At 40.8% G+C, this 13,593-nt stretch overlaps 2 protein-coding genes across 21 annotated transcripts in view; both read right to left on the bottom strand.

The window, feature by feature from the left end:
- Window positions 1–6,490, bottom strand: part of ppfibp1b (PPFIA binding protein 1b) — a 59,888-nt gene extending 53,398 nt beyond the window's left edge. For 15 of the 17 annotated variants that reach the window (XM_036956773.2, XM_036956806.2, XM_036956779.2 and 12 more), the window contains exons 1-2: window positions 6,351–6,490; window positions 5,362–6,142 (exon numbers count right to left, since the gene is read on the bottom strand). The gene's annotated coding sequence lies outside the window, so the exon portion shown is untranslated. Of the gene's footprint in view, window positions 1–3,462; window positions 3,631–5,361; window positions 6,143–6,350 lie in introns of those variants that run through there. The other 2 variants (XM_090209576.1, XM_090209523.1) reach the window with 2 other exon arrangements.
- A 2,225-nt stretch (window positions 6,491–8,715) lies between these two features.
- The window catches only part of bmal2 (basic helix-loop-helix ARNT like 2), a 33,742-nt gene continuing 28,864 nt past the window's right edge, over window positions 8,716–13,593 (bottom strand). For all 4 annotated transcript variants that reach the window (XM_021574156.3, XM_021574146.3, XM_090209588.1 and 1 more), the window contains exon 16: window positions 8,716–13,335. In XM_021574156.3, coding sequence (XP_021429831.1) covers window positions 13,178–13,335 — 158 coding nt within the window. In that variant the 3' untranslated portion in view covers window positions 8,716–13,177. The remainder of the gene's footprint in view (window positions 13,336–13,593) is intronic.

The following is a 13,593-nucleotide window of genomic DNA, read 5'->3' as shown; positions in this document are numbered from 1 at the left end:
ATAGAACATTTGTGGGCAGAACTGAAAAAGCGTGTGCGAGCAAGGAGGCCTACAAACCTGACTCAGTTACACCAGCTCTGACAGAAGGAATGGGCCAAAATTCACCCAACTTATTGTGGGAAGCTTGTGGGAGGCTACCTGAAACATTTGACCCAAGTTAAACAATTGAAAGGCAACGCTTCCAAATACTAATTGAGTGTATGTAAACTTTTGACCAACTGGGAATGTGATGAAAGAAATAAAAGCTGAAATAAATCATTCTCTGCTATTATTCTGACATTTCATATTCTTAAAATAAAGTGGTGATCCTAACTGACCTAAGACAAGGAATTTTTACTAGGATTAAAAGTCAGAAATTGTGAAAAACTGAGTTTAAATGTATTTAGCTAAGGTGTATGTAAACTTTTGACTTCAACTGTATGTATGTATATGCTTCGTTAACTGTGAAAATACTAAATTCTCTATGGAATTTTCATACGCACATGGTGCAAGACAGGTTGCCTGATGACTTGAACTGAATACTTCTGCTGATCTATGTTTGCTTCATACTTCAGTCTGACTGCCATTGATAAAGTCAATTGTGGTGATGTACAAAACAAAGTCATCAGCGATTGGATCATTTCTAATCAGAGTATGAAAGCCAACGATGAAGTGTCAAAACACATCTTTACCCACGTGTTCTTTCTCTGGCCCAACTCATCGATTTCTGGGACCAATCAGAACAGTTAGAATGTGTTTGCTTTCTAGAAATCCGTGGGTAGATACTCAGATCCAGACTCATCGCGGAGAAGAAACTAACATCTGTAGCAGTGGCGTATCGTTTGGCCGGAGCAAGGACTGGGTAGTCAGGCAACAAGACAGGAGCCACAAATACAAAATATAATGTATCCGAGAAAATTAGAGGCTGCTGTGAGCTAAGATAAAAAGTTTGAATGTGATGACAAGCATCTGAATACATTTTTTTTTTAATGGAGTTGTTAAGTGTCTGTTTCACTACATGCATGCCTTGTTCAGTTGGTTGGAGCACTTAGGCTATTGCTATTCTTTCAGAAGGCATAAACCACACATTCTAGCGTTACTCGGACTATACACCTGAGTGAACGTAAGAGAAGCAGTTCTTCAGCTTTGGTGCTTAAGCATTCCAAAAGCACAAATATGAAGAAACATTTGTATTCCAATTTGGACCTCTCTAGAGCAGATCAGGCTCACTCCCAAAATGTTAATTTAGAGCCCTGCTATTTAATGTCACCAAAGCCCCATATACTGCCCACCATTGCGACCTGTATGCTCTCGTTGGCTGGTTCTCGCTACATATTCGTTGCCAAACCCACTGGATCTAGGTCATCTATAAGTCATTGCTTGGTAAAGCTCCGCCTTATCTCAGCTCACTGGTCACCATAACACCCACCTGTAGCACGCGCTCCAGCAGGTATATTTCACTGGTCATCCCCAAAGCCAACACCTCTTTGGACGCCTTTCCTTCCAGTTCTCTGCTGCCAATGACTGGAACGAATTGCAAAAATCACTGAAGTTGGAGACTTATCTCCCTGACTAATTTCAAGCATCGGCTGTCAGAGCAGCTTACCGATCGCTGCAGCTGTACACAACCCATCTGTAAATAGCCCATCTGTAAATAGCCCATCCAACCAACTACCTACCTCATCCCAATATTTGTATTTTTTCTGCTCTTTTGCACACCAGTATTTCTACTTGCACATCTATCACTCCAGTGTTAATTGCTAAATTGTAATTACTTTGCCACTATGGCCTATTTATTGCCTTAACTTCTTACTTCATTTGCACTGTATACACACTGTATACAGATTTTCTATTGTGTTATTGACTGTACGTTTGCTTATCTCATGTGTAACTCCGTTGTTTTTGTCGCACTGCTTTGCTTTATATTGGCCAGGTCGCAGTTGCAAATGAGAACTTGTTCTCAACTGGCCTACCTGGTTAAATAAAAGGTAAAAAAAAATATATATATATATTTTTTTTAAAGCCACTCAACTAAAGACATTAAACATATGCCTGATAAGGGAACATACCAATGATTCCATTGAACAGTCAAACTGATTTTACCATTCACTTCTATTTCACTGAAAGATATTTGCTATCGGAAAAGTCTAACGTCACCCCATTGAAGTTGACATTTAAAACAGTTAATGTACGGATTAAAAGTTAGGGATGTCCCAAGGATCCCATTCAGCATATATTTGCTATTGTGCAGTGGAGAGGAGAGCAAGCTCTGACAAATGGGCTCAAGGGGTTCCCTGACATTTGAAACAGTGTAGCTGCACATCTGTGGAAAAGACAGAAGGAGAGCAGTGCTTTGAAAAAGGGGCAAAATTATAATTGTCATCATCTTGAAGTCCATTTGCTGCAGTAGCCTCCTTTTGAGAAGCATTCTCCATCGAAAAGCTCATGCAGAAATATAACCTAACAGAAGACGTTAGAGCAGGGCTCGCCAACCCTGTTCCTGGAGAGCTACCCTCATGTAGGTTTTAATCTCATTCAGCTAATCAACCAGCGAATTATTAGAATCAGGTGTGCTAGATTAGAGTTGGAGCGAAAACCTACAGGAGGGTTGCGCTCCAGGAACAGGGTTGGAGAGCCCTGTGCTAGAGAAATAAATAAAAATATATATATAGATATTGTTCTAAGTCATAACAGTTGACTCAACTAGTGTGTGGATCAAAATAAATTCTACCTTATAATCTTAGCGAAAACAATGAATCAACCTGAATCTAGGTGAGAACATTCGTGGCCATCTGTTAAAACGACTGTTGCGAAAACGGTAACATATTGATGAATGGCAGCAAGTGTTTGAAAGCATCACAGCTGTCTGTAGATCAGGGGTATGCCCCCTAGGGCCCGTGAGGTACTGCAGTTGGTCCGCTAAAATATGGATTGGTCCCCCCATGTTTTTATGAATATCGCCAGCAACCGAACAAACACACTTTGAATTACATACCTACAGTATTAACAGAGGAGAGAATCTAATGTCAAATTATGTCAACTTTATTTTTCAAGTCCTAATATTGAGCAAATTACACTCATTGGCGCCAATTATACTCACTGGAGTATCTGACATAGGCTTTGAAAAAGGACCCATGTAAAGGCTTTCTTGACTTGGACATACATTTTGCCAACACATGGCTAACCTTTGTTAAACTAGCTAAACAGCTGCTCTTAGCGAAAATGTGGTTTGAAGTTACAGTACCTTTCTAACTAATAGGCTATAGAACAGGTTTCACCAATTGGCGGCCCATAGGCCGAATTTGGCCCGCAGGTTATTTTACTTGGCCACCCAAGTTCTTTGCTTGGCCTTACTGAAGAGCTCAGTGACACTTTCAACATGGCAATGTCATAGGATGCCACCTTTCCAACAAGTCAGTTTGCCACCGAGTGCTGAAGTGCGTAGCGAGTAAACAATAGTCTGTCCTCGGTTGCAATACTTACATCACTCCAGGCAAGCTTTACACCACTCCAGCCGACGCTTGGCAGTGTTCATGGTAATCATTGGACTCTGGAGCAGTGGAAACGTGTTCTCTGGAGTGATGAATCACGTTTCCCATCTGGCAGTCCAAAGAACGAATCTGGGTTTGGCAAATACCAGGAGAACGCAACCTGCCCAAATGCATAGTGCCAACTGTAAAGTTTGGTGGAGGAGGAATAATGCTCTGGAGCTGTTTTTAATGGTTTAGGCTCCTTAGTTCCAGTGAAGGGAAATCTTAACACTACAGAATATAATGACATTCTAGACAAGTCTGTGCTTCCAACTTTGTGGCAACAGTTTGGGAAAGTCCCTTTCCTGTTTCAGCATGACAATGCCCCCGTGCACAAAGCGTGGTCCATACAGAAATGGTTTGTCAAGATCGGTGTGGAAGAACTTGATTGGCCTGCACAGAGCCCTGACCTCAACCCCAGCGAACACCTTTGGGATGAATTGGAACGCGACTGCGAACCAGGCTTAAATCCCCCAACATCAGTGTCTGATCTCACTAATGCTCATGGCTCAATGGAAGCAAGACCCTGCAGCAATGTGCCAACATCTAGTGGGAAACCTTCCCAGAAGAGTGCAGGCTGTTATAGCAGCAAAGGGGTGACCAACTCCATATTAATGCCCTTGATTTTGGAATGAGATGTTCGAGCAGGTGTCCACATACTTTTGGTCATGTAGTGTATGTTACGTTTGGTATGGTTACATAAGACATATGGTTATTTAAGGCAAAAACAAAAGTCGGGGTGGATGGGTGGGCATATAACGCGAACGTCCAGCTAGCTAACATTAGTGACCTAGTTAGAATTGTAACAAATCATACATATTGCAAATTCATAACATATAGTACATTTTTCAGATTTGTAACATATTGTACGTTTTGCTAATTCCCAACATATAATACAAATTGTAATTAGTAACATGTTTAAAAATAATAAATAACCCTTATTTTACCAGGATGAATGAGCCAATTCTAGACTGGGGATGATTAGTTGACTGTGACTGTATGAGGGCCAGATTGGGAATTTAGCGAGGACACAGGGGTTAACACCCTTACTCTTACGATAAGTAGGATCTTTAGTGACCACAGAGAGCCAGGACAGCCATTTAACATCCAATCCTAAATAAATATAAGTTTGATGACATCCACAAATGAATACATACCATACGACAAGTAACAACATATCATACTAAATCGAGTGTCTCAGATTAACAGACAGAATGAGACCAGGTTGGGTCCCCTGACCATCGCTCAATAAAAATAAAAAAATAGTCCCGCAGCTATATCTAGTTGAAAATCCCTGCTATTGAGTTATACTTCCTCTTCCAACAACGTGGGGAGGTCAAAATTACCTAAAAAACTAACAATTATGTAATTAAACAATTGTTTTGATTACTTCTCCTTGCCATTATCATTCACCTGACAGGACGTGACATTTTTTTTTCGTTAACGTATGATTGGGGTCCCTGGGTCGCCGGTTTGCCTGGGAGGGGGTCCCTGGGCAAGAAAACGTTGAAGACCCCTGCTGTAGATTAAAGTGAGAAGCCACGTTGCTGGCTACATGCTATCTGTTAGGGTGTAATTATATTTCACTTTTTAAAGAACGAATTTGACGTACGTAGGCTACATTCATTCACTGGAACAAAATGAAAGCTGTCAATAATTGTCCTTGCAAAGAACTCAGTGTGCAAAACTAACATTGTAACAGTATGTCATTAAAAGTGCTAATATTAGAATGAGTTGGATAAAAGTAACATTACGACTGTCAACATTGTCATTGTTGCCAAATCACAGCAGCCGCTACTCACTGTGACTGAATTAGATGGATACAAAACATCTGCATAAATGTCGCACTTACCGAAACTTTGCTTGAATTCTAGTTATACCTTCCAACGGATTATATATCCTCCTACTGAAATCCCTGTACTTTATCAACTTTTCCGCTACAATGCCAGCCCGCTGCGTTGCCTCTTCTCTACGCCATGTCGGAAATGGGACGATGGGAAGTTGGAAAGTGGAAACGTCATCGCAGGCAGGCACATCCCGCCCCGCTCCGGACTGGATTGGTTTGGCAAGAGGAAAGTCTCTGATCTTTTCAGAGTTTGGGACATGCCTGCCAATCAATTTTAAAAAGCAAGACGGCCCCACGTGGTCTGTAGGGGGCACACACGTAACCTAAGTGAAATAGTCTGGAAAATAGTCTGGGAAATGTATTTCATAATTACTTTTCAAATTTCCAGTGTTCTATTGCCTTTCTTGTACCATAAGGGGTAAAAAAAAACCATCTTAGACCTTGTTAATAGAATGGTATTTTGTTTAGGAATGGAAGTCAGCTACAGTATTGCTTTCAAGAACTGTAACACATATAAACACTGATAGTCTTGTCCTTTGGAAACTTTGCACAGATAGCTAGATTCCAGAGATTGTCTCAGCCCATATGTCCAGTTCAGTGCATCAGCTGACATCAAAGAGAGAATGAAATGAAGTTCTGGATCCCTCCACATCACCTCTCTGTCTGTCTTTACTCAAGCGCCATCCTTTCCACATTCAGTGTTGAGGTCACACTCCAGCATCTCCCCGATCCACTCATCATCCAGGGCCCCCATGATGAACTCCTCCAGGCTGATGGCTAAATAGAACTGAATGTTGTAGAATAAAATAGAATGATCAAAATTATATGTTTACAGCCTTGTATTGGCTGCACACTCACAAGATGTAGTTACAATCACAAATACAACAAAATACAGTTCAAGGCAGGGCTGGATAATTAGAATAGAGAAAAACTGCAGCAATAGCTGACCAGCTGACTGGGATACTGTAGGTTTTGTAACCTTAAATTAGAATTACCTGCGTTTTGAAATGGTTCCTGTGCGATCCTTACTATTGTTGTCTTTATCGAGTCTTACAAATATTCTGTTGGTGTGCTCCTCAGCTGTAAGTGGGTTTGGCTTAGTGAACAAGGCTGCCACACTCATCTTGTACATAGCCTGTGTAATCAGAGACCATATACTTTGTTAAATTTGACATTTAGCACCATCTAGTGAATGACAAGCACAGTAACATCTGCTACAAATGCAGCCGGGGAAGTGGCAATGCCAGTGCAACGCAGTGTCAGTAGGTTCCCAGCCTCCCATGGCACCCACACAAATTCCACTAATGATTCAATTATATTGAATTCCCCTGAGAAGTGATCTGATCTTGAGCAAAGACGTTTGAGCAAGGCAAAGAACAGTAACATTGTTCTATTTTCATCCTCATAATGCATTGCACCTACAGTACCCCTTGGGATGACAATGAAATATAAATGTATTATACTGTATCTCTACATACTCCCGTAAACCAACAACCCCACCCTGTGCATAACCACAGATCCTCAGTCTCTCACACAGTATTAAATATTCTGGTAACACTTTGCCTTAATTTGCCCTTATACCTGTGGTAATGCTTGTTCCCTATTCCACTTGTGTAAAAAAAGGCTTAATTCTACTACTATGCAGTTACCTGTACTGACAATATATTAGTACAATTTTGTTAGATAATAGTTGGTGATACTACATCAGTAGCAGAGTAACAAAATGTAAAGTATTGACAGCATTTTGTCAGAATTATGCAAATAACAGTGCAGAAATACAGAGCTGATGTCTGTTCTGAGGATGGCTAACATTGAAAAAGTATTGAGAAGACTGGAAAGACAAAAGGGAAAAGACAAAAGGGAAAAAAGTTTGTTTAAAGATAAGAAAAGTACGTTTTTGGTGCCTACCCTGTTATTATCCAAGGTGGTGAATATCTGCTCAGTGTAGCTGACTCATTGCCCCCAGTTCCATTACAGAAGTATCTCCGGAAGTCATGCAGAGTGATCGGTCCACCGGGGAACACATTAAAACTTTCTATCACAAATAGACAACCAAAGAAAAGAACACAGAGATAAATATTTTGAAATTAAAAGATTAGAGTTATAATTTTATAGTTGATCTAATCAATCAATAACATAAAATGATATAGATTCAGCTGTATTTGTAACGGTTTTAAAACCACTTTACAGTGGCTGTTTCTTGGTTGAAACATTTGTACTGTATGTCACAAAGACAGAGTTCCATAGAATGATAGAAAATGGCAAAAACAATGGTAGCTAGACTAACAGAAGCTCATCTTTTCTCTGTCATACTCAGATTGTTTTTCCTACTTTTGTCCCAAAAAAGTTAAATGGATTTCTTAAGATCAAATCCAATCAAATGTATTTATATGGCCCTTCGTACATCAGCTGATATCTCAAAGTGCTGTACAGAAACCCAGCCTAAAACCCCAAACAGCAAGCAATGCAGGTGTAGAAGCACGGTAAGCCCAGTAAGCCAGTGACTCAGCCCCTGTAATGGGGTTAGAGGCAGAGAATCCCAGTGGAAAGAGGGGAACCGGCCAGGCAGAGACAGCAAGGGCGGTTCGTTGCTCCAGAGCCTTTCCGTTCACCTTCCCACTCCTGGGGGGAGGTTCAATGTGTAATACAGTGGATTGGTTTTCTTGCTTTTAAGTTGAATGCCCTTTATTTTTTATGGTCAATTTCTGATTGCTATCATTCGTGAACAAGAGACATATTATATTTAACTTAACAAAAAAATATATATTTTGAAATGACATAGATAGAATTCTTACCTAAAGCATTCATAGAGCTCTGTGACATAGGTAGTCCCTCTCCTACAGGGTAGAGATGCAGACTGTCACTTCAACAGAATGGACCCTCCACCATGCCGACTTTATGTACACACCACAACCCATATTCACAAAGCGTCTTAGAGTAGGAGCGCTGACATAGAATCAGGTTCCCCCAGTCTTAATTATTATGATCTGAAAAGAAAAACTGATCCTAAAGCATCTCAGAGTAGGAGTGCTGGTTATGAAAACAGAACTTTACACCAGCTTACCATGGGCACACTTAATCACACTTACCCAAGTGGTATCATATTTGTAAAATTATGGAAATGTAATTCTCCTAGCAGGGGGGCAAAATGGAGGAGAGGGCAGGGTTGATCTAAATATAATTACCAAAAAGCAGCTGTAGTCATGAGTTCTCTCATTATGAGCTCTACAGGGAAAGTGTCGCAGTAAGGCTATGGATTGAAAGAGGACATTTGTACAGACAGGAAACAACATTGATTTAATATGGAGTTTGCATGTGTGTGCGCAGACTGTACATGTGTGCATAACCGAAACACCACTGTGAAGTAAAAGGAAACTAATGTTTATTAAGAATAACCTTTTTTCACAAGACAGCTTAGACAGCTTCTCTGCCATAAACCAGACCTGTTGAAGCAGCAATAATGCCATGAATCTTTAAGTGTTTCTATAGCCCACTATTAAAACAAACAAAACAGATACACTAACAGTTAGTAACAAATACAGTATATTTTAAAAAACAGACAGGTGATTTTGAAGCTGTGAATGCGTCACTGACTAGCCTCCCCTGCTAACAAACAGCTCTTCTCGGAGCCCACAGGTAAAGAAGGGCCTTGCTTGTGTGTGGATAGGCTAAAAGGCAAGGCTAACTGTGGCCAACTGGGATCCCTGTGCCACAAGCACAATAAAACATTGGTTTGTGGTATATCTAGATTCTAGGGCATCCGCATCAATTGGGAAACAGCACTAGTCTGGGAAACAGTTTCTGAAGCCTCATCAGTCCACAGATAATGGTTTCTCTCATACCCTAGTTTGTCTTATAAGGCGAAAACAAAAAATGCATTAAACAAAAAAAAAAAGGATGCAAAAGCAGCTGCATGCAATAAGATCAACTGGGCGGGATATAAAAGGAACCAAAAATACAACGAAATCTAACTATACCTTGGATAATGTTTAGGATTTCAAACTGGGACAGGGGCAGTTGAGGTTGACTCTAACCAAAGTACAGAACAGAACTCGACTTCCACTCAATGCCACCACACAATGACAATAGGGTGGGCGGCAGCCCTACTGTACAAACATACTTTAACGGTTTCACAATTCAGGGCATTCACAAATACAGTACAATGATATTAGGAAAAAAAAAAAAATCTTAAAACAAACTAAAATCATACAACTTTTTTCCTTTTATAGGACCAGCCTGTATCTATGGCACATGCTTTCACAGCTTGCTTGTTGAATGCCATCATCTGTGATCAGGCTCGTGATTGGCACGTCAAATCCAGCCACCAATCGTGTTTCATACTTCCGATTAATCCCATGATCCAATAAACAGTCGAGAGGGGAAATGCCATACCATTTAATGTGTTGAGAGGTAAGGTGGGACTGATGGTTTGTAATATACTTCTCAGGTATCCATGCAGAAATGGCATGAGGCACTTCAGACATACAGGTAGTGGGGGTCCTAGTGGATTGGTGCCTCCCTCAGTATTGAAGTAAATGTGGAGCTCCAGAGACAGTGTTCTTCAGAACTCACAATACACCTCCATCCATCCCACCCTCAGAACCGAATCAAAATCATTACTGGCACAAAATGTGAACAAACTTTAAAAAGTAACGACCGTGGCTGGATGGGCTAAAACAGCAGTATTCACACAGGCATTGGAGTTTAAACAGCATCATTTTAAAGATATTTCATGACTTTAGTTCTTTAGTCTTACCTCACATAAGGCTGCCACAAAACCATTATTCATTCAAAGCATGGTGACCATAGACCAATCAGTGTGACCATAGATGGCAGGTGATGGGTTTACTGACATGACCTCAAGCCACCACATTTAAAAAGCATGCTTATCCAGCTTCAGCTTCTTATAGTTTGGTGGGGCAATGGTCAAATGGGCAACTACAAATAAAGTAGCTGGCTATTTTTGTCTTGTCCAGGTCTTGTTACTTGTTTCTTTGTCCATGTGTACCTGTCTTACCAATAGCAAAACAAATTTGATCACAAAAAAAAAACAGGTTAATTTGTTATTTTACATTCAGGGCATTTTTCCCCCCAGTGTGTGTAGGCTACCTATCTCTCGCCCTCCAAAACAGACACAGACAGTGGGGGTCGTATTCGAGTGTGTATTGTATATGGCATGTAGTCTATTGATTATGTAGGGTGTGGTGGCCTGCTGACATTACAAGTGTGATTATTCCAAAATTAGGGAGATAGATTTTTCTATTTGAGAAGAATGGATAAACGTACACAATACTAGTTAAGGATACTATATTTATCATGTTTCAAGTTGGCTTTATTAACTACAAAAAGGTCAAATGTGTTTTTATTTAAAATTCTGGTGACGCTCTGCACACACACACAAAGCTTCTGGTCCAAAGTTAAGCCAACTCTTGGAAGTTCAAAGACGTTCAAAGTTCCTTCATTGAATCTGCTCCTCCGCAAGTATAATGCTGTGATCCTAATTCAGATAATGCATGTAATAACAAAATGCCCAGCGCTTCAAGCCAAGCTTCCTCCACCCTCTATTGCTCGCTCCCTCCCCACCTGAAAAATTTCAGTCACATCTTGTGCCCTACACATGTCTGTCCAATGCATGTAAACATCTATTACAGCTTGCCCACTCCATAGAAAGCTGCTCTATCCACACTGATTGGTGAAGTAATTTAATGTTGAGCTAAAGAGGTTTAAAAAGGAAGAGAAAGGAATGATATAAACCATTATTTTTTTAGGGGTTTTGAACCGCTTCAGAACTTTATTTTGCTGGGCGGAACAGTGGAATGTAACGAAAATAATTATGGTTACAACCCCTGGTTTGAATAATAAGCGAGAGACAGAGATGTATATAGATGTTCTGGAATGTTCACTCTGCATAGTAGTCCCTTAAAGAATCCACACACCACAAACGACTCGGTTTACCTCTGAAGTAGCACCTCTGAACGAGCCATATAAGACTGTTGTCTATCAGTGCATTATGACACATGAAATTAAGTCAAAGCATGGGCGTCATAAAGCCGAAAAACGTTGTAAAAGAAAACAACAAATCACTTTACAACAATACCAACGTCTGTACTCCTACGTACTATAGGTGTGTGATATATAGCCTGATAAATAAAATACTGCTACAAGTGATAAAAAAAAGTGTAAAAGATTGAATAAACATGAAATGGAGGAATGAGGGGTGGTTTCTGTTCTGTTGCTCCCTGAGTGATCCCTGATTCAGAGATCATTTATAAACTGTACATTTTGAAATAAGGTATTTGATAAATCTCTATTTTAATAATATAATTTAAGTCTATTCCCTTAAACCTCCATTTCTGTTTTTAAGAATGTGTCAAGATGGTGGGTGAATGTGGCATTTATCCATACCAGGTCTTCACACGTCGGTCCAAATGCTGTGTGCCAGAGAGTTGGTGGTTAGGCCGTGACACGCCCAGTTACTCTGATGGTGGGAAAATCTCTAAGTGGCACATTGATAGCGGACTATCAGTGACTCTCAATGTCAATGTCAACCAGACCTGTGTATTTAAGTATTTTAAAATAATGTGGTGCCGAATCAACTACTTCTATTAGAAGTATTTTCAAATGATTTCCTATAAAATAGCCTACTATTTAAGCATAAGTATTTTCAAATAGTTACTTCCAAATATATTATTTAAAATAAACCTAGGACCAAACAGACCTGGGTTCAAAAGCATGAGAGTATTTAAATATTTGTATAAATACTGGTTATTTTCAAATACGTGCCAATACCTTCCAAGTGTATTGCCAAATGCATTCCAATATTCAAATACTTGTATATTCAAATAAAAATATTTGCGCAAACTCAAAACATATCGCGGAGCGTGTCGGGATAGCACTTCGCTCTAAAGCCTGCAGCCTTGTTTGCTTGGCTGTCTAATTAGCCCCCACACCTATGACAATTTTCACTACCTCTGCTTTGGGACACTTGTGCATATGGCGGAGGCAAGTGTGAAATCTTAACTGGAGGGTCAAGGGGTGAAGGGAGTGATTTGGGATTCAGCCATAGTCTTATAGGATAGGATGTGACACGTGGGGGGCACAAAAAGGCTGCTGCTCAAATAGACCACGCCTCCTAAGGCCACTCCAGAGATGGGGAGAGACTGTGGGCGCGTTCCTCTGCCCAGGCGTAGCTGATGCATGACAGACCTTACAACCCCTGGATAGGTATTTTACGTATCAGCTAATCACATCATATGTTATGGCAATCTGTCAGTCGATGACACAGTCAATGACTTGGCACACAATAATTGGTAGACGTATGCAACGTCTGAGCAGGGGAACGTGATCTGTAGGTCTGAGGAAAGCAGATACGGACAATTAGCCGCCAAGAAGTCAAAATGGCCACCTGAAAGGCTTTGTAGGCACAGCCTCAGACTCTTCTCTTCCTCCCACTGAAAGTGGTGGAGAGCTGTTGTCCCTTATCGCCAATCGATCCCATTGTCTTAAAAAAAAAAAATGTAAACAGCCACCTGAAGATTACACAGCTTATGTGGAAAAAACTAAAACAACTAATAAATAAATAAAATATGTTTTAATAAGGGAGACGATACCTGGTGATAGAGAGAACTGTACTGAGGGAAATGCTGTGTTTGGGTCGAGTTATTGAGAGCTGTAGTGTGTTTCAGAGAGCCAGGGGGGGGGGGGGGGATTTCAGAGAGGCTTAGAATTTCAGTGAGCTGTGGCAAGTTTCAGAGAGATCAGTGCAGTCAATTTTAGTGAGACGTGGAGAGTTTCAGTAGAGATGAGACAAAGAGGGACCAGTTCAGAGGGACCAGTTGATCTCATCCATGACCACGGCCTCGCCCAGATCGGCGTCCGTCTCCAGCAGGCTCATAATCACTGCCATGGCCGCCTCGTCATTACTAAGGCCTCCCAGGCCAGGGTCCATCATATTCTCCATATCCAGCTGGGAAGTTTCCACTGGGGGAGCAGAGAGAGGGAAGAGAGAGCGAAAGATGGTCAGAAAAAAAAAAGAGTCAGAAAGAGTGTGAGGCAGAGAAAGAGAGCAAGGAAGAGAGGGGGCGTGAAAGAGGACTACAAACCAGTCACAGAACCACATAATCTACGACTGAACAATGGATCTTCAGCGAGAAGAGTACCATCATCAAAAACTCTGTTCGGTATCACAAAGGACCAATCCTAAACTAGTCAAGACCGTAATGGGCTAAAGGGATGTGA

The sequence above is a fragment of the Oncorhynchus mykiss genome, chromosome 2 (assembly GCF_057628025.1).
Source record: "Oncorhynchus mykiss isolate SJ-2025 chromosome 2, ASM5762802v1, whole genome shotgun sequence".
Taxonomy (NCBI): Eukaryota; Metazoa; Chordata; class Actinopteri; order Salmoniformes; family Salmonidae; genus Oncorhynchus; species Oncorhynchus mykiss.
Note: the sequence above shows the minus strand (reverse complement) of the source record. Positions and strands in the feature narration are given on the sequence as shown.